The sequence below is a fragment of the Ustilago hordei genome (assembly GCF_900519145.1).
Source record: "Ustilago hordei strain Uho2 genome assembly, contig: UHO2_contig_22, whole genome shotgun sequence".
Lineage (NCBI taxonomy): Eukaryota > Fungi > Basidiomycota > Ustilaginomycetes > Ustilaginales > Ustilaginaceae > Ustilago > Ustilago hordei.
Window position 1 is genome coordinate 130,214 of NW_024545292.1, and position 20,419 is coordinate 150,632.

At 51.6% G+C, this 20,419-nt stretch overlaps 6 protein-coding genes across 6 annotated transcripts; 3 read left to right on the top strand and 3 right to left on the bottom strand.

Annotated features, from left to right (window-relative positions):
* Positions 1-254: 254 nt before the first annotated feature.
* Positions 255-840, top strand: UHO2_06935 (uncharacterized protein; the record flags this gene model as incomplete). The annotated part of the gene is made up of 2 exons (XM_041560530.1): positions 255-596; positions 673-840. The coding sequence occupies 2 exons, from the start codon at positions 255-257 to the stop codon at positions 838-840; spliced, it is 510 nt and encodes a 169-aa protein (XP_041416464.1).
* Positions 841-1,159: 319 nt separating this feature from the next.
* UHO2_06936 (putative Replication factor-A protein 1) lies at positions 1,160-3,144 on the bottom strand (the record flags this gene model as incomplete). Its single annotated transcript, XM_041560531.1, has 2 exons — positions 1,160-1,466; positions 1,568-3,144. 2 exons carry the CDS (start codon positions 3,142-3,144, stop codon positions 1,160-1,162), a joined length of 1,884 nt encoding a protein of 627 aa, XP_041416465.1.
* Positions 3,145-6,937: 3,793 nt separating this feature from the next.
* UHO2_06937 (uncharacterized protein) lies at positions 6,938-7,714 on the top strand (the record flags this gene model as incomplete). Its single annotated transcript, XM_041560532.1, has 1 exon — positions 6,938-7,714. One exon carries the CDS (start codon positions 6,938-6,940, stop codon positions 7,712-7,714), a length of 777 nt encoding a protein of 258 aa, XP_041416466.1.
* A 1,682-nt stretch (positions 7,715-9,396) lies between these two features.
* Positions 9,397-11,181, bottom strand: UHO2_06938 (uncharacterized protein; the record flags this gene model as incomplete). The annotated part of the gene is made up of 1 exon (XM_041560533.1): positions 9,397-11,181. The coding sequence occupies one exon, from the start codon at positions 11,179-11,181 to the stop codon at positions 9,397-9,399; it is 1,785 nt and encodes a 594-aa protein (XP_041416467.1).
* Positions 11,182-13,653: 2,472 nt separating this feature from the next.
* On the top strand, positions 13,654-16,074 carry UHO2_06939 (uncharacterized protein; the record flags this gene model as incomplete). Its single annotated transcript, XM_041560534.1, has 1 exon — positions 13,654-16,074. The coding sequence occupies one exon, from the start codon at positions 13,654-13,656 to the stop codon at positions 16,072-16,074; it is 2,421 nt and encodes an 806-aa protein (XP_041416468.1).
* A 186-nt stretch (positions 16,075-16,260) lies between these two features.
* Positions 16,261-17,670, bottom strand: UHO2_06940 (uncharacterized protein; the record flags this gene model as incomplete). Its single annotated transcript, XM_041560535.1, has 1 exon — positions 16,261-17,670. The coding sequence occupies one exon, from the start codon at positions 17,668-17,670 to the stop codon at positions 16,261-16,263; it is 1,410 nt and encodes a 469-aa protein (XP_041416469.1).
* Positions 17,671-20,419: the final 2,749 nt, after the last annotated feature.

Sequence of the window (20,419 nt, forward strand, 5' to 3'; positions counted from 1 at the left end):
AGATGGTGTAAGAATCTGTATAGGAGGGCTAGAGATCGGGGGTTTGAAATCGGCAGATTTTGTGTGGTTGTGTGGAGGAAGAATTGGCGCGCTACTTTACCTTGTGTTAATTGATAGTCTGTGCATTCTTCTTGTTCTTCCTCTTCACATCAACACACCCCTCGTTGATCACCATCACACGCACGTCCTGACATCCTCTCCTTCTCTTTCCACCCCTTCAAACGGACTTGTGAATACGCAATATACACTCCACTATGTCCAACAGCGGCCCTAGCGGGGTCCACCCGGTACTGACCCTCATCAACCGCTGTGACGAGCTAGCTCGCAACTTCGACTCCACATTCGAAGAATCATGTATACTCCTCACCAACCTCGCCAACAACACTCCCGCTCCGGGTCAACCGACGACGATGGACGACACACTAATGTCTCTCCGCAAAACACTAGAGAAGTGTGAAGAGATAGTAGGAGCAATGTTGAACTGTATCTATGAAGATATCCCCCACTTGCTCGATCAGTTGGATTCAGGAGAGAATGTCGGGGTGGGAAATTGGAACCCTAAACAAGCTTTGGATGGGATATCTCAGTTGTTCTACGTAAGTGAGCCATCCTTAAGCCTCCCGTATACCCCGCAGAGAGAGAAAAAGCTGACAACAAGTGGTGTTAAAACAGTCATATCAAGAGTTGTTGCTGGAGAAGAGGGAGTTGTTGGCAGATTTCACTTGCGAAGAGATCGACACTGCCACTTTTGTCAAAGGTTGGATTCAGATCGATGTCAATCTTGCGTCCCAGAGGAAACAGCAGGTTGATGACTTGGCCGATCTGTTAGCCGCTTTCTAGACAGGTCTTACTCGCAGAACTCAACTTAGAGATGAACACGGGTGATCGCATTGCGTTTAGGACAGGGGCGTTCGAAGGCTTCGCGATTGGCGGCAGCGATTAGAGCATAACAGATTCCAGAAAGGTTCGGGCTTACAGCTGGTCTGTGCAGCTACCTTACGCTCATTCTCGAGACATCAGTCAAACAACTCAATCTCGCACTTGTTGCGTCAAGGGAAACCATGCAATTGGAATCACACAACAGAACTACGACAATGGAACTACAGTATCGATCCATCGACCACCTCAGTCAACCCTGCTTTGCTTAAGGGAGTCTCGCCTACATATACACCTTGATCGCATCAACCAACTCGGCACCCGCCTTTGCGAAATCAACAGGAGCAGAGCGCGAGATCGTGTACCTCACCCTAGTCTGGTCGTTGAAGGTGTCCATCTTGGCACGACAGTTGAAAAGGTACATTCGGTTAGCTGCACGGTGAAGAGCGGCGCTGTATTCGGATTCGCTGTTTTCGCGAAGCTGGTGAAGCTCGCCAGCAGACATGCCGATGAGTTTAGTTGCATCTTCGTTGAAGCCTGAGAGCCAGATCTGACCTGTGGCGTCTGCGACGTTTGTTGAGAGGATGTATCTGTACGACGCGACCGAGGAAAAGGAGAGAGAGAGAGTTAGGAAGGGAGTCGGTAAGCACAAGAGTAAAAGTGTAGCTGGGGTTTCGGAGTGTAAACGTACCTGTACTCAGGAGCCTCGTACGAACGATCGCACTTCTCACAACGCCAGTTGTTCTCATGGTCGAGAGTGACCTTCTTGTTGCAGCCATCGGAGGGGCAAGCGGTGTAGTAGAGGTTCTCCTGCTTGATGTAGACCACGGTTGCGCGAATGTTGAAGTAGTCTGGCTTTTCTGTCATGCCCAAGTTCTCATCCTTTACCTGAGCGATCGTCCTCCTCTCGGCCATGTTTCCACCAGCACCAGCTGCACCCAGAGCACCACCACCAACGCCGGCATTGCTGAAAGCCTCGAACTGCGCACGAGCTCCGTCGTTATCGTACCATCCACGGAGAACGTGCGACTCAGTAATGTCGGGGTTGATCAACATGGTCGAGCTCGAGAACATGCTGAGCGATCGACCACCAAAGTCACCAACCTTGACACCTTTGAACGCAATCACCGGCTTCTCGTCCACACCAGCATTGTTAGGGAAAGTCTCGGCGTTCTTACCCCACAAAGTAAGCCTGACACTCTTGCCTCCCTGATCGACGAGAGTCAACTCGCGCTTCTGAACAGGTCGCTGCGAAGCCTTGCTGACAATTTCGCTGAGCTCGCCGTAGCTGTCGAGGACGCCGATGACATCGCAAGTCTGGTTAGGCTCGACACTCTCGAGCTCGTTGATGCGGACAAACTCGTACTTGACCTCGGGAACGTCCGTAGCATCTGTGCATTCTTCGATCTCGGTCGAGTTCTCGAAGGTGATCTCGTACTCGTTTTGCAAGTTGCTGAATTGTTTTTTGGCAATGTTGACTTTGGCCTTGGAGATGAGGTAAACGTGGTTTTCTTTGAGGAGAGAGTAGAAGCGGTCGACAGTGTCGTTGAAACCTGTAGCCTTGATCTCGCCGCTGTCGTCGAGAAGGTTGACGGAGAAGAGCTTGCCTTCACCACGCTGGTTAGACCAATGACGGATGTCGGATTTGGAGGTAACGCGGGCCTTGATGGTCCAGCGATTCTGGTAAGGCGAAAGACCTTCGATGGGATAGATGGGCATACCAGCGTTAACGCTGCTTCCGCCAGGGCGGCCTGCTCCGCCACCGATCTTGCCTGCACCAGCGGCCGAAGTAGCGGGAGTGGTCCTGCCAGCCGAGTTGTTGCCCAGGTTGCTGTTACCTAAAGCATTACCCGCACCACCTTCCTGCTTGACACCGCCTTCGCTTTTGATGGCGTCATCGACGTTGGTGGGGCTGCCGAGACGGTCAGCGGTGGGCTTGTGTGCGACCTCGAGATCGAGAAGGATAAGGATACGTCGGTTCTGGACCGAGTTGCTAGCATACTGCGAGATGCGGACGAGACAGTGCTTCTCAAGCTCGCCAGATTCGACCATCGAGCGCTTCTGGGAAGCAAGCATGGACTGCGCGTAGTGGACACCGTCAGAGAGGATGATGCGGTAACGATCGCCGACATTGGATGCGGAAGTAGCACTGGCTTGAATCTTCTTGATGCTTAGGATCTGACAGATAGGGTTCTGCACCGAGTTGGCAGGATCCGCCGTCTGGATCATCTGAGCAATAGCGCCCTGAGAAAGATCGTTGAGTGACATTTTGCGAGGGATTGCAGCAGCAGTGCGGCGCTTAGGCTATGCTGCGATGGGTATGTCTGATGAGCGACGGTGTTGCGGAATGCGGAGAAGATCCTGATACAGAAAGTGCGGGAACTGCTCGGAGGCTTCGATTTGCTCAATACTTGAGCCCTGCCGGTTGCGTTAGCTTAAAGAGCAGTCAGACGATGGAGGATGATAAGGAGGAGACCGCAAGTACGATGCGGAAAGATAGTAGCGACGATGGAGGCGTGAGTCGACGGTGGATACGAGGAAACTCCACTTCTTCTGGTCCACAAGTTGAAAGGCTGAGTCGCGAAGAAGCACACGCATTCCGCTCCTGCGCATTAAGTGAAAGCGGCGGACTAAAAAAACGGCGGACGAGCACTTTACGCGCGCGACGCGTAGAGGCTAGCTTGCGGAGTCGAAAAAAGAAAAGACCAACACCTCGACTCGCGCGAGACTGGATTTTTGAGGTTTGGTAATGTTACGTCAGCACTAGTAACAGCCCGGCCTCTTGCTTCGAATCAATCAACCCGATGCGATATGAGCATCGTCGCCTGCCATCTACAAGATCACTTTTCCCAGCAAAGACGATTGAGCCTCTTTGACATGCTCTGCCATCCCACGTTTGCTCGCCGTGATGACTTCCTGCGGTATTGCAGAAGCTAGGCCATGGAGCTCTCCACTCTAATGTCCGGGGCGGGGTACTACTGTATATAGATATTGAGCGGAGAGCTCGAGGCTACCGCTACGTTCTTCTCTCATGTCAATATAGTATAGTGTTTTGCTCAATAGCTTGAACACCGTACTTAGACTGATATCTCCCGATAAGCGTCGCTAAGAGTGAAATCTTCCAACAGAAAAAAGCGAACTACTCTGAAAGCGGCACTGAGACACGGAGATGCTTGGACATCAAGGTATCAAGGTCTCCTGAAACCTATCTGGCTTCAGCCAGCGTCGAAACAGGAAAGTTCTCAAGTAAGGAGGCGGACTAGTGGCACCTCAAACAAGGGAAGCGCTTTGCGAGACTGGAATGAGAGAAGCTTCTGTTTCCATCTCCGCGAACGCAGAGGTCCAACGGAAGAACTGAACGACCCTTCCGGAACAGGGGCTCAGCAAAGGAAGTTTGCCGGAAAACAGGCAAAGTGAAGCGAGACCTGTTGACAATCTACTTGGCAGCACTCTCGGCACCTGTGAAAACCTTTGGGTCCTCTTCGTATCATCTTCTGTAACCAATGTAAAGTTTGACGCCTCAAAGCCAGTCCCTTAACAATAGTCTAGTAAGACAGAAAAAGGCGCTTACTTGAATCCTGGCGAACGAGCTGCGGGCTCAAAACGAGAGTAATGAAGACAACAGCCGAGTTCTCCAAATGAAAATCTGCTCAGAGATGTCTACTTGCAGTAGGAGGCAGCCAAGCCCTGATTTTAGAGACATGGCAAAGGGAAAGAGAAAAGGAAAAGGAAAAGGAAAAGGATTTCGAACCCCAATTTTTCTGAACTTGCCTTATGATCGAATAGCTTGAGACCGCAGTGTCTGCAGACGTTTCAGAGTGTGAGAAGTTTCCTGCATGTACAATTATTGTCAACGGTTCAAACAACCGAACTGGCGATACGATGGGGGTGTGCTGCTGCAGTTGAGTTAACGAATCATACAGTCGTCAGCTTCTATTCAAGATAGGGATAGGGATCGAAATCCATAGGAAAGGTGTAGCATCGAAGATCACAGGAAAGCTTGTGGCTTGATTTCTATCCCACGGACAAGAGAAAAGCTTCGAGCCCGAAAAGCTGGAAAACAAGTCACATGCTCAACAATGTGAGCTCAATCGGGAAGTCGGAGGCTCCACAGGAGGTCCGTCGAAGGCAGTCAAGCTGTCTCTTCATTATGATTAGCCATCAACACAACCTTCTTCTCAGAAATGTAAGAATAGCAGCCATTGGGGTAAGTGGCTGACCCACGTGTAGTGACGCGTAGGAAAAACCCCCAACTTGATACCTGAACATGAGCGCGTTGCCACGGGAGTGGGCCGCATCCTACTGCAGGGAGGAACGCTTCAATGTGGCTTGTAGACTTGTCAAATCCGAGAGGTATAGCGACAGGTGTTCCATGTCACCGTCTTAATGCATCGAGCGGAACATGGCTCTCCGTCGTCAGACCCTAGGCACAGCGCTTGATTGGCAGAGATGTGTACGTACGCATGCTTGCGCAGGCAACGTCCTGTGGAGATTGTTGCTCTGTAGCGTCCACTCAACAGCTGTTGGCATGGTTTTAGACCTACTCAATCTCAGAACCAACGAGTCACTATTGCAAAACTAGCTGCACATTGCACAGCAGACGTCCTACGAAATTGATCCGATGACCGACTGACAGATGTCCAGAAGCACCCGCTCCCGCCTTCCCTTTCTCGATCTTGGGTTTGGTTTACAAGACCTAAAGCAAGCTCTCAAATCACCCTCTCGTGATGATGAATTTTTGCATGAATCAAATCTCTGGCCAACATCCATCGAGAAAGGGGAAAGGAAACTAGAGGAATACTTTGATAATCGAGATTGCTCAGCTGCAATATCTTTGGCTGGGCGACAGTGCACTCGCCCAAGAAGTAGCCACTCCGGTCCAAGAGGACACCTCATCTATATTCCGGCTCGGGTTACGGTAAAACAAGCGAAAGCAGATCAAAAGTTCATGTCGATCAACCACATGTTGCGCTTGAAGGATAGAGTAATAAATAAAAAAGGAAAAAGGAAAAAAGGAAAAAAGGAAAAAGGAAAGGAAAGAGAAGAGAAGATAGAGAAAATATGAAATAAACTGCAGGAAAACGGGTTTTTCGCAGCTAGAAAGGGCTCGTGGTTTTTTTGGCCGCGAGCGCCTCTCCGACCGCATCAGAGTGCATTGTCAAGACAGGCGAGTCAAAAGAGGCGAGTCAAAACAGCATGAACTAAGCCTATCCAAGACACCTCCCTTCAACTTCTTGTTTTGTCCTTTAATGTCGGCTCTTTCCTGAAGAAGCAGCTAGCTCTCTGACTGACCTGGGAAGGTCGCTCGGCCTATCACTGCACTTTGTTGGGCGATCGACCTCCAAGCCAAAGAGGAGATCGCCAAGAAGAGAATGTTCGCGTAGACTTCCTTTGTGTCGAAGCGCCACTCTCCTTTTGATCGTGCTCCATCGGAAAGCGATGAAGCAAGGTCTGGAAAAACAATCGACTCTTCCCGTGTGGTGTGAGGCAGCTGCGGGACGGCAAATTCAAGCAGGCTCTATGGAGTGGCTGATTGAGTCCATCGTAAAAAAAAATTGAGCTCTCAGTATCGATCTCCGCTGGTCGGTGTTTTGACGGAGAACTGTTGTGTGAACACGAGGGTTAGAGTGCACGCACAGTGGCGATCGCCAAGTAACTACGCATCTGGATTGCTGAACACACATGCTCTTTCCTGCGTCTGACGAGCGGACTATCCTCTGTCCTATTGAACGAATGCAGTCAACATCGGGGCTTAGCTCAGCTTAACTCAGTGCAGAACTGTCTCAGCTCGACAGGGCGTCACTCCTTCTGTGTCCCTTGCTGTTGTCTCATTCGAGCAGACTGTCAGCGCATTTCCCGCCATGGGTGATACATGAGTCCGCCAAAAACATCCTTTCGAGAAGAGTGAGACCGATTATATACCCCCTTCTTGATCATCTGGCAATCTCGTTTCTTCTACTTCCCTCTTCATCACACTCTTCTCAACACTTTTCCCAGCCTTCCCTTCCCCCTCCTCTCCCTCGGGTCTCTATCCAACTAGCCAAGGTAGCTACCTCTCAAGATGCGTGCCTCTATCCGTGCTGCTCTCCTCGTCGCCGCCGCCGCCCTTGTGGCCCTCCAGGTGGCTCAGCCCGTTTCGGGTCACCTTGTCGACCATGAGGCCTTCGAGAACGCGACCCCTACCCTCTACGACTACTCTCGTCGTCAAAATGATGAAGGCACTGCCGTTCCCACGTCTACCTCGACTGTCGTACCTACCGCCACTGCTGCCCCCGGTGCTCGGTGCCGCAGGGCCGCAGACTGCGCTTCGGGAGCATGTAGTCAAGGCAGGTGTGTCCCCAAGACCGGTACGGGTCCCAACAACTCTTACTGCAACCGCGATGCTCAGTGTGTCGGTGGCTCTTACTGCTACCGTGGTTCGTGCCAGTTTATCAAGAGGAACGGTTCCCCTTGCTACAAGGACTCTGGTTGTCTTAGCGGTAACTGCATTAACAAGCGCTGCATCGCCAACGCTTCGCAGCGCAACGGTGCCCGATGCACCAAGTCGACTCAGTGCGTTAGAGGTTCCTTCTGCTCCAACAGCAAGTGTGCGACCATCAGGACCGTTGGCAAGTACTGCTACAAGGACCAGGGTTGCACTTCGGGCCACTGCGTTCGCAACAGGTGCTCTTCTCGTGGTCTTGCTAAGCTCGGCCAGCACTGCACTTCCAACAGTAGGTGTATCTCGAACTTCTGCTTCAAGAGCGCTTGCCGTGCTAAGCGCAGCCGCAACCAGCCTTGTTCACTCAACGACACCTGTCTTAGCGGTCGTTGCCGCAGAAACAAGACTTGCGCTTAAGCGAGTTTCTCTTCGCTTGCCTCGCCATCCCATCCAACATCTCTCAGACTAACTAGTCCGCGCTAGACCCACATCCCTTCCCCATTCCCCCTCCTCTTGGCTTTGCCTCTTTCGCTCTCTTCTACACTTACGTTGTATCTGCGCCTTTGCAACTCTCTCCCCAATCTCTCATTCGACTTCATTCGTCAACAATCCTTTTTTGGAACATAGTCTGAGAATTTTAGTCGTCTTTTTTTTTCTCTATCTTCACTTTTTTCAATCTCTGCCTTGTTTGCTCTCGTGTTTCGTCCATTTTGATACCTTAAGAATCATCCCAATTTTCTGCCTAGTTCTTCTGTGAAACCTTTGAACATGCCTGCACAACGACGCAATCGATTTGAGAAAGAAAAAGAATGATGAAAGCAACAATGAGAACAAGCGAGCCTATCGATAAAGCTTTGTTTTGAAGCTTGGTCTTTTTTGATGGCTAGCTCTGGCACTTGCCCTACATCTTTTTCAGGGCAAGGGAAGAGCTCAGTGTCAGAAATTCTGGCTGCTTGCACTAGATGCGGTAATCAAGGTGAAAATCGTTTGTTTCGCCTACCGCTTCTGGCATTCATTCAACGGACTAAGCAATTACGGCACCATGCAATCTGACCTGCTACTCTACTGTACAGTTCTTCGTAACGTCCACGCTTCAGCCTTCCTGTGGCCCATAGACAGACTGACAGGGCCTGACGATCACCTCGGTGTTCTAGCGCTCACTGTCGATCGAAAACAGTGGTAGATGTCCAATACTGCAGCCGAGGCCGAAATTTTTCCTTTTCCTCCTTTTATTACGACGGGCACGATAGATTGTCCAAATAGGATCTAGTTGAAATGTATGCACCACTTGGTTGAGGTCGCGATGAGGATCTCTTGGCACAGGTGTGTAGCAACTGCAATGCTTATCATATTCAAGTGGACTAGGCTTACGAACATGAGTATATATCTCTTCACATTGTCTCTGAGAACACCGAGCAGCATTAGGTGAGTCGAGTGTCTCTGCTGCAGAGCTCCTGAGTCGTTGCCATGTCAACCTTGATGCATTTCACAGAGCTGAGTAAGCAAGTGCATAAGCGGCCTTCGCTTTTTCCAGCTTGGCCCTGTCGGCTTTCTGGATAAACCCAGGAAGGTCTCGGACCTATCTTGAACTATCTGCCAAATGCATGCGGACCGGAGTGGCGGAGTTGGACAGGCTTCAACCTGCAAACGCACAAGAGAGACAAAAGCCACAGGTAGGGCAGAATTATTCTATTTCCGTCGCCGAGCCAAGCCGCATTCGGACACAAGTTCATTATTGTGACCACCGATGCCTGTGCAGTTGGTCATTGTTGCTATCCCGTTGCCTTCGATCCGGGCCAACTTGACCAATCATGCTCATGTCGAGATCGGGCAAGGTTGGAAATACGGTCCTGCCGATTTGCCCGATCATCAACGAGATCCGAGTCGCACTCAATTCATGTCCCTACACTCTCCTGCTTACATAGCCAGACGGTTTTGGACTTTTGCTTGAAGCCTCAAGCATTGCGACTGGATTCTGATGCAATGGATTGTATTCGGTGACGGAGGATGACGAAAGGATACACTGGAGAAAGGACCATCTAGGGAACATGCAAAAAGCCGAGAAGCGAAAAGAGTACGGCTCACAGAGCCTCGTGAGATCACTCTTTCTTCTTCTTCTTAGGCACGTCCATCTCGGCCTGAAGAGCCGGAATTGGGGAGTGATACATCAACGTGGGACGGTATTTCTTGAAGGTGTCGTGGGCAACATCGATAGCCTTTGACAGAGTCGAAGGAATCATCGTGTCCTTGAGCCTGTTGAGCGTTGCGCCATAGAGACAGTTGTTTGAGTCGGCTGCGTCGGCTGTTGTATAAGGTGGCACGTTCCTAGCGTAGACGTTGGGTGTAAAGTAGCTCTCCTTCTCCTGCCCAGGAATAAGGTAGCCACCGTGGAACCAGAAAGGCTTTTCGCCGGCAGCGTTCTGCGACAGTCTTCCCTTCACGCCTTTAACTCTGTTCTTCTTTGATCCTTGCGACTGAAAGAGCGAGAAGTACTTGCGCGAAAGTTTCTCATGAGCAGCTTCTGGCGAGAGGAATTGAATGGTTCGAGGAGCACAGAGGAGAGGCGAGTGGTCGTCCCATTCACCATCAAATCGACCGATGGCACCTGGCCAGGTGTTTTCGAAAGCGTAGGCAATCTGAGCCAGCTCAAAGGCAAGCCAAAGCCCTTCGTTCATCATCTTTGGGTAAGCACCCCAGAACATGGCCAAGACCGGCTTCCTCCTCATCCAGGCGTTCATGAAAAGCGCAGCAAGGACACCAGGTCTCGACTTGTCAAGAACAACGACGTCCATGTCCATCCTCGAGCCGATCGAGTGAGAAAAGAAGGCGCTTTCGGCGAGCTGCTGCGAGGGTGCGCCTTGGTCGATTTGACGTTTGAGGAAAGCAACAAGATACTGCGATGCACGATCGACAGGCGTAGCTTCCGCGCGGAAGAAGAGGGTACCGGTGCTCGCAAAGGTGGGATGAGACAAGAGCAGGGATGGGTTCTGAAGGAAGACGACTTGTGGCTCGACAATAATGATCTCCTGGAACGACGAAGCGAGCAAAGCTAGAGACTCTCGCGACCAGACCTCTTTCAGTCCAGGGTGATGGCCGCCTTCATTTTCGAGCTCATTCGTGAAGAGAGGCAGCTTTTCCAAGTCAATGACGGTGACACGAGGGATGTCCCTGAACAAGTCGGCAAGTGCGCTGGGCATCTCGTCATCCGTGTGATAGTAGACCTCGATGGGAAGAAGACAACCATGCAGCTCTCGAATAGTCTGCACATTTTGCAAGGCTGCAAGTGCCGTGTATCGGGTCACGGTAATGACGATGCCTCGCCTTTTACCGCCTCTCACCTCGTCTTCCCTTTGAGCCTCGGCGAGCAATGAAGAAGTCTGATTGGTCGTCAGACTTCCGGATTTCTTGAGGATGGCCCTAACCTTGGCGTCAACGCTGGTTGCATCGTTGCTCGAGACCTGCTGTTCGGGATTGATGGGATCCACTTGAAGCGCTTTCCTTCGGATCTCGGGTGCGCCTGGTGCGAAGGACCAAAGCTTCTCTTCGATCCTTTCGAGTCGTCCAATTTGGTGGGTGCGAGCTAGTTCTGCGTAAGCATGTGCGCGGAAGCCCATCTCCCTAAAGCCGTATCGCTCGTCCGCCTCGACAGGGTGTGAGAGGATGTAGTCGGTCCAGATGTCGTGGGCAGCAGCATCGAGCGCTCGAACGTGCATGCCGAACATGGGTGAAAGTGAGGGACGGATTTGTACGGCCATTCGCATGAGCCAGACGATAGTTGCGAGGAAAAAGAGCGCCTTGACCTTTCCACCCATGCCACGAAGTTTGAAGCTCCATGGCTTTCCATTCTGACCTATGTAAAGGTTCTGGAAGGCTGGTAGCACCATTGTAGCGACTTGAAGGTACACCTGCTGTTCTGTGGTGACGACTGGTCTCTTGCTTTGGGGCTAATGCACCTTGCTCAGTGAGGTTGACTTGAAGAGCTCGATTATCCTGAGCAGCTGGCACCAGCTCTGTTGTAAGTTTGGTTGGATGGGATTGTCGATTTCGGGTCTAAGAGGCACTGAGCTTACCCCAGCAAGTGCCTTTAAAGTATGGTGGCGAGGGGAGATGATGATGTGAGAAGGGAAAGAGCGAGGAGATGGCTGTGGAACAAACATAAGCGTGCTCGTCAGCTGGCCCGACACACATTTTCCCCCGGGAAGTTCACGGTCGAGCTGCAGAAGGATCAGGGAGACAAAGGGGGAGCGGAGCCGGAAACAGGCTCAACAGAGATAAAGAGCAACAACATCAACATCGACACAGGCACAAGAACAACACATCTGGAATGCTTCTGCTTGCCAGGAACTTTGCGCCATTAAGGGTCCTTTCACCGTTTTCGACGATGCCGAGAAGAGAAGAGATCCCTTCCTGCAGAACTCTATGTATAGCTGTCAAAGCGCATGTCGTAGAAAGAAAAAGAAAGTGAAGAAAAAAAAAAGGTGAAAACTCAGAGTTTTTTTAAAACTCAGAGATAACTGAAACCCCCTTAGTGAGGGCTCTGAGCTCAAGATTCGCCTGAGCTTTCCTCAATCCTCCCCCCTCCCTGGATTGGATGATACTCCCTCTATAGTGTCCTCTGGAGTCCCAGCGATACCATAGTTGAGTAAGACCGCCGGCGTCCTTCACGATAGAGCATGAAAGCAGCGTGCCGAGGCTCTTGGGTCGCCTACCAGCGCGAGACTGCCAGTCTTGCTAGGTCAGTCAGAGCGTAGAACGCTTGACAAGTGCTTTGCAAAGTTGATAGGCGAGAATCGAGATCGGCGAATTGCAGGGTTATCAGAGTTGACGCAGTCTTGCTCCGTGTGAAAGACTGGTGTATCAACGTGATGTGCATAGCGCGGGACAGTTAGGTACAGCGACAAAACATCTGTCGGTCTTTCAGCGTGCTCTACGGTCTAGAAGTAGTGTTTATCCTTGATCACACAGCTTGGACCATAGTACATACGCCAACTAGGCCTGGAGCCAAGGTGGTTTAATTGCCCACGTGGGAGGGGCCACTATGCACAGTGTCGGACATGGGACAGCCCTGAAGTTTACCTTTTTTTTTTTTTTTTTTTTTTTTTTTTTTTTTTTTTTTTTTTTTTTTTTTTGAATTGAACTGAATTGAATTGAATTGAATTGAATTGAATTGAAAAAGAAGTGAGGATTTGACCGTTTGACATGCTGTTGCTTTTCTATTTTTCCGCGTTTTCAAGTGGGCATTTGAAAGCAATCTGCCATGTGGCTACCCGCACTCGGAGATGAAATGGGCGTGGAAAAACTCAAGAAATTTGGCTTGAGAAAATGTTTTAAGCCAGCACAACACAGCAAAGCGCAGTCACAAAAAATCAAATTGTAATTTCACCGGCTTGACAAATTCAGAAATCAACCTCCTCGCCGCTCACTTGGTCGATACACAAAGATAAATGGAGGTCGTAAAGAGATCATGAGAAGAAGAAAAAAAAAAAAAAGGGAGGGGGGAAAGTTGATTGCCTAACCCGGGTGAGTCGCTTGCGAGCTCCCGGGAGTGGCCAGCGGGAAGAGAGATGATGGATGTCAAGGTGAGGCAGACGTTGGGCGAGCGTGCGCTAAAGTTGCGCTCCCGCTGGGCGACACGTATACCGGCTACCTGCCTGATCGCAAGTTCGTTCAAGTCAGTGTCCGTGGCTCGACACTGTCTCAGACTTGATCATGCACCTCGGTCCCGGCCATAATTGTCCGTCTGTAGTCAGTTGAGTATCAAGCCATGCCGGAATGCTCGGTCTAGATGCCATTCGGTCTGGCTGGCCTGAGTTGAGAAAGGGTTCACCTGCCAACGTTACTAGTGACACCAACGCTCCCTTGCTCGCGTTACCCTTCCCGTTCCTGTTTCATTGCAGAATCTTGGATCCTTCTCCGCCGATGCCAAAAGTAACACAAATAGCTCCTACAAGACTTCCGGAGCAAGTGTCAAGTGTTGTTAGGCCCGCTGGCCTTTGCCTCCTTCTTGGTGTTGGACGTCGCCGCTTTCGTCTGCAAACAAACTTTTGGGATTGGCTGCTCCGACCGGTGCCCTTCTCCTCGCTTCCTCTGAAACCACGCTCCCTGGCTACGCCCAACTGTAAGTACGATAGGTGTACGCCCTTGCTTCCCATTCCGCAATCACAGTTTCGGTCATGTTCTTTGCTTCCTGGCCATCATTTATTACCACCACCACCACCACCACCACCACCACCACCACCACCACTTACTCGTCCTCCTCGGTCAGTCGCATCCACGCTTCTTGCTTATTTTGCTTGCCTGAACCATCATTAGCCCTCAAGCATCCTTGCTGAGGATCATCGAGCAAGCATCGCATCATGGTCAAGGACCTCCTCCTCAACGACGCAAAGTCTTCGGACCCCTCTAGCCCGGTGGACGCAAGCTCATCTACCTTCAGACCCGCCAAGCCAGCAAGAGTCGCTTCTTACGATGTAGATCTCTCTGCTAACAATTCCACCTCGAGCATTCTCGCGCAGAAAGCGCAGCAGGTTTACGAGCGCACCCCAACAACACCAACCACGCCCACTTTCATACTTTCTCCCTCCAATCTCTTTGGAGGGTCTGGTCAAGAAAAGTCGGGCGAGCCCATGCTCCTCGGTGGCTGGAGTCGAAGCAAAAGCTCCTATGGACAAGGAGCCAAGCAGCGTCCTTCGCTTCACAGGCCTTCCACCTTACTTTCGCAAAACACAAAGACAGACGTAGCAACGCTGGCGTCGCAGGCAGAAGACGAAAAGCACACCGAAAAGGCAGCGCTTGGCTCAGGTGGATCTCTTGCTGGATTGCCATCTTTCCAACACATGCTCTACACAAGAAAAGGCCGCAGGAGCATTGCGCTTAATCTGCGCGCCTTTTCCTCGTACAGGTACCTGATCGCGCTGGTAGTTCTGTTCTTTATCTCGATTCGCATGCTGGCAGTCCCTTCCACTGTCATCGAGACGAGCGTCAGTGGCGAGATCACGAGGCACAGAGCTTCGGATGCTGTCTTCCTGAACAATTGGATCCAACATGTCATTAACCACCCTGTCCGAGCCAGAGACAAGACCGGGTTTGCAGAGATGGGCTTGAGGACAGAAATGTACTCGCATCTCCTCCGCCATGCCACTCTGCCCAACTTTGAGCGCATGGAAAGGGCGCTCTGGCCCTTTGTGCCCGGAATCAACCAGCTGCGAAGGTGGTGGCAAGCTTCTGTCCAGGCCAAGCCTACACCCTACGCTGCTTCTGGCGCTTCCGCAAAGGGCTCGCAACTCAAAGAAAATCTCTTGGCGCATGGATTTGGCAGAGGACCGACAGTGAAGCCTGGTTCGCGCGGGATTGTCATGTCGCTCGGCTACAAAGGCTCGGTCTTTGCATCTCAGTTCATCTCGATCATTCGAGAGAAGCACAGGAATGACATCCCCATCGAGCTCTACTACTATGGCGACTCGGATCTCCCAGCCAAGTACCGTGACTACCTCACCAAGACCTACCGCAACGTCCGCTGCGTCGATCTCGAATTGCTTGGTCTCTTCGACGCGGATCTCGTTCAGCTCGAACGTCAAGGTTTCGCGATCAAGCCTTTTGCTCTCCTCGCTACCAACTTTACCGAAGTCATGCTTGCCGATGCCGATGCCATCATGCTTGAGAACCCAGACAAGTTCTTCGAGGAGCCTGGCTACCTCGACACAGGCACACTCTTCTTCCACGACCGAGACCACCAACGCGCCGGTGCCGACTACGTTGTTCAAGAATTCATGAACAACCAGCTCTCGCTCCGTGGGCCTTCGCCACGATTGGCTCAGTCCGAATTCTGGACCAAGAAGGGCATCTTTGAGCAGGAGTCCGGTATCGTCGTTGTCGACAAGAGAAAGACCGACGTTTTCGCAGCGCTTCTTTTCACCGCATGGCAGAACATGGGGGAGATCAGGAAAAAGACGACCTACCGAATCTGGTGGGGAGACAAGGAGACCTTCTGGCTGGCTTTTGAATTTTCCAACTTCCCTTACTACTTTGTGCCCAGGTACGCACAGGCCATCGGCACAACTAGGATGGTGACGAAAGCCGAAAAGCTGGCCGCAGCTGCCAAAGCCAAGGCTAAGGCCGCCAAGGCTGAGGCGGAGAAGGCCAAAAAGGAGAAGCGTGCACCAGCTGAAGCTGGACAGGACCAAGGCAAGAAGGTGGACAAGAAGCCTGCTGCTGTCGATCTCAACAAAGCTGGCCAAGCGATTGCGGCACCCCTCAATCCTGATGCTAATCCTTTGAAGGAGGGTATACAGCCAGCTCAGCCCAAGCTCAAAGCTGAGCCCGAGGCAGCAGCAGCAGTCGCTGCCAAAGCAGGTCCCCTTGCCCCCGTCCCCGCCGCTGCTTGCTCGGACGATATGGAAGCGACCGAAGAACTCTGCTCTGAACATCCACTACACTTCCTCGGAGCCGACAGCGAAGACGCCAATGGCGATGGTGTGATCGACAGCAAAACGCTTGGTCGACCAGCTTGGTTCAACGGTGGAATTCTCGACGCCAAAGTGCTCAGCGACGAGACCTACATCCAACCCAACACCTTCACTCTGGATGGTGAATGGGAGTTCCTGTTCGAGGAAGAGAAGTGGTGCATCCGAAACTACACCAAGGGTGACATCCAGCAATTCGATCTTACTGCTAGGATCGACGAGATTAAGGGGATCGCAAAAAAGGCAGAGGATCACTTCAGAGCCAAGATCCCAAAGACCAAGAGCGTCAAGGAGGCCGTTCTGGAGGACAAGTGAGGCATTCCTAGCACTCAATCACATCCACACTACACACATTCTTTTCATGTCACCTTTTCTTATCGTCTCAATGATACGTGCATGCATTCCTTTCACACTCTCCTTGTCTGTTCTCAAAGACATGGATCTTCTCGGCTTGTTCGCTGTGCGTTGTCGATAAGGATGAGCAACAGTTGATACTGTCACCTACACCGCTGGCTCAGGCTTGGCAGCAAAATCCTTGGCCTCGGGTACCTCATCATCATCTGAATCAACCTTACCGCCTTCCCACTTCCTCGCCCTCTTCCCCTTCCCTGCCGCCGTATCCTCCTGCGCCGCCTGTCTCTTTTTGAACAGCTTCGACCCGGGCACCTTCTCCGGGTTCATACACTGTTTCTGTCTTTTGTCAATCTCCTTGATCCTTTCCAAGTCCTCTGGGCCTTTTCCTTTGCCTGTAAAGCCGCCATTCTCTCTTGCTTTGATCAAATTCTCAATCTCGTCCAAGACCTTGTCCAACTCTTTCCTTGCCATACCCAACGGTTGTGCTTCTAGTAGCGCATCATCAAACTCCACCACCTCGTTTTGAGCTGTAGCAGCAGCAGCGGCAATTTCGTCCTCAGCGGCCTTTGCTCCTGCTTTGCCTTTGGTTCTCCTCGCCAAGGCAATCTTTGCCTTTGCTGCTCTGGCGGTCTCTGCTTCTCGCAGAGCTTGCCTCCTCTTCTTTGCCTCGAGCACATGCGATCTTGCACGGAGCTCTTTCGCATCCAGCCACTTGCCCACCACTTCTCTGCCGTTCGGCTCTTGTACCGCCCGTACACAGGCCAAGGCAATCTGTGCCGGAGTATAAATAAACTCTGCATCAGTCAACCTACTGTTTCGCAAATTGGAATGTGCTTCGGCAGCCAGCTTGTGCACTTCTTCCCTGCCCAACGCGGCTCCATGCTGGAGACTCTGTAGATCTAATATCAAGCCATACAGCGCTCTCTGAGCTCCCGTCAGGCCGTATTCAAAGTTGAAACTCTGGGAAACCAAAAATTCGAGGCCCAACACGGTTTGCTTGTTCTCCTCTACCACTGCTGGGTCGATGTTCTTCCCGGCCAGCTTGCGTGCGAACTCGTTGAGGGATAAAGGATAGTTCTCGGCCTTGGAGGCGAGGAATATGCAAGTGATGACGATGTTTTTCGGGTGGAAATCCATACATGTGTTTCGGAGGTAAAAGCGTTTGACAAAGGTGGTTGCTGTGGATTCGACTAGTTCGGGTAGTGAGAACGCTCGCACAATTTGGCCTACTTTGATGAGGTAGTATGTAATCAAAGCCAACTCGTCGTCGACGGAGAGAAAAGGGATCGTGGAGGGGGAGGAAGAGTTTTCTTCGGCCCATAGAGTCTCGAGTCGATTGCGTGCTGCAGTGTTACCCGTGGAGCGAATGTGAGCGAGTTGGGAGGGGGAGAAGCGCCAGTTGCGAGCCTGGGAGGTTTGGGCATAGGCTGAGCATGGACCGAAGCGTGGAGGGAGGGTTGGGGTGGAGGCGAGGGTTGTGGGTAGCATGGAGGCGGTGCTGTAGGATGGGCCTGCCGCGGCGGAGGAGGACGGAGGTTGGGAGTTGACCCTCGCCATCGTTGCGAGCTGTGCTGAGATGGCGAAAAGAGACGGAAGATGATGGGAAGGATTGGAAGAAGGAATGTCGAAGGGGTTGGCCGGAGTTGGAGGGAAGCAAACCGTTCTTGACGAAGCCGAGGAGGTGACATGGGGGATTATGTCAGCTTCGGTCAAGCCAAGTTGAGTCGAGTCCTTTCATGGCCTGCTGAATCGGTCATGTGGAGCAAGAAGGGCAGCGACAGGTGATGCGGATCTGATCTCCCCGATGTTGTTTAGTATCGGGGTAGAAAGGCAAATTTTGGCCAAATTTGTGGTCGCTTTTTTTGTTTTTTTGTTTTTTTGTTTTGGAAATCTCAGCCAAAGTTGAAAGCTGTCTTGGACCATGCCAAACTTCTTTGCCCTGCAATCCCTGCGCTCAGAACATCCCACAGGTTGAGAATGCTGAAGGATACGATCCAGCAGGATTATGATGCCGAATCGGGCCAATACGGCTAGAGATAGGATGTGGCATGGTCCCGCTCGATGCAACACTTGATATTGGATGGTATACACTCTTGCAAGTTGTGGGAGGCCAATACTTTTCCACCTTCGACGACCGCTCCGCTCTCTCTTTTGTATATATATATCGAGCAGAAAGCTCCAGTCTGGCACACCGCTCCATCTAGGTCAATATAGTATACTGTTTCTGTCCCAATAGCAGCAGTACTGTGCTTTGACTGATACCCGCTCGTTGAGCATCGCCAGCTGTCATCTTTATTAGAGAACTGTTGAGACCACAGATCCAGAATCATGTTCTCCTGAAGAGGTCAGCCATATGAAGGTATGATGCGGAGACCCCCGATATTGACCAGATCAAAGTAAAAATCGGGGATACACCAATGAAACCGGGCCGCTTTCCGCACGAACAGGCGTCCAAGCTCGGTAATCACGTGACAAAAGTCATGTGATGTGTTCGAGCAGCTACAGAAGGCTCTCTCTCCAATCACCACCAATCACCACCATGCTCGCAGCTGCTCGCTTAGAAAATCTCGCCGTTCTCTAGTGTTCTTCGCACCCTGTATTCCCCCCCGTAAACGGCGGTCCGGGAGCCTCTCGAGCCTGTGAGCACACTCACGCTCATCCCGCAATCTTAATCTTCCTTTATGCTCTCCTATTGTCTATGCTATGGTATGGATTGATGGTTCGGATAGGAAAAAAAAAAAAAAAAAAAAAAAAAAAAAAAAAAGGGGGGGGGCGACTTCTCACTGCAGAGAGGGAGGGACATGCCATTTCTAGCTGAGCTCGACGGGAGTGAGAGGAGCGGATAGCGAACGAACAGAAAGAAAGACAAGCCAATTTAGGGGCGGGGAAGAAAAGAAGAAGGAAAGGAAGGAGCGCATTGAAAGCTTGGCATTCCAGCGCCGAAGGGGTTTGACCGAGATGCAGACTGTTCTCCTTTTGGCCTCTGATTGGGTGCTGATTCTTCTTAGAATGGCTTGGCAGGTTGTCCACGCGCTCTCATGAGCTGTGTGAGCTGCGCGTTGCCGATCGAAGAACAACAATATGAGTGGTTGTAATGTGACGCACTCGTTTTTTTGCTGGAAGGACGGAAGGTTGAGAGCTTTAAGCCAAGTAGCAAGTGCGTAGGACCGCCGCCTCGGATCCGAGGCAGGCACACCACAAGATCTCGATGCTTTGCTTTGCTCTGTTCCTCTTCACCGTGCAGCAGTAGTCGCCGAAGCAGGGACAGCGTCTCTTTTATTGCCGTTGCTGCCGTCTGAGGGAAAGTCAGGGGGGTGCTCTGGTGGGAATCAAGATGCAGCAAGCATCTCAACATTCGCGACTTGAACTAGAGAGGTCGCTCCTCAACTCCATATCGACGCTAGGCGATGGCTTTAAGAGGCTGCGATGATCTATCTTGGTGATCAAACATCGGAACGGAGTGCCCAACACAGGAACGGAGTGCCCAACACCGGAACAGAGTGCCAAACACCGGAACAGAGTGCCAAACAACCTTGTTTTGCCAACATTTCTCGGCGGTCGATCGCATGGATGAAGCGGTGAAATTGGCGGTCTGCCAGTCCGAGTCGAGCAAGACGGTCAGGCAGGCATGAAGCACCTTATGGTGAAGCGGCGGTTTGTGTTGACATGCCCGAGGGAGAAGGGAAGAAGGGAGGAGTCGGTTGCGCCTTTGCTTGCTATCCTCCGTACACAGAAGCAGGGTTAGGGTGATAAGACCTGGAAAAGGTGGTCAAGTGAGGAATTTGATCTGCACCTGCGCTCGGCATGGCTCGGCCTTGTTTTGGCTGCTCTGACGCACTCATAGAAAGAGACGCCGGCATGGGACAAGTGGTTTTCAACTTGGCCTTTCTGCAAGTTGCATTTGGTGCTGCTCAAGAGCCGGTCGAGACTGAGAATGAGACCATCTTGATACATAGTCGATCGCGCTAAGACCTGCTTTGTAACGCCGACAGCTGTCATGGCACGAGAGACGTCGGATAACCAGGGTGCCGTGCCGCGATAACACACCTCAGATGTCGAACTGCAACCGATGATGCCGCTGATAATCGCGGAGGAAGATAGATGCAAGGGGCATGGTTCTGATGAAACGAGCACACGGTCAAACTTGACATTGGCAAAGGGAGGAACAGCTGTATAGCAACGCCGAGGGTCCACGCTAGCAGCATTGACAGTCGCCGAAGCTGTTGCCAAATTCCAAAGGAAATGGCATCAAGGCTGCTAACACAGAGACTGGTCTATTGCCTTTGTAGCGCCCTCGCCAAAGCAC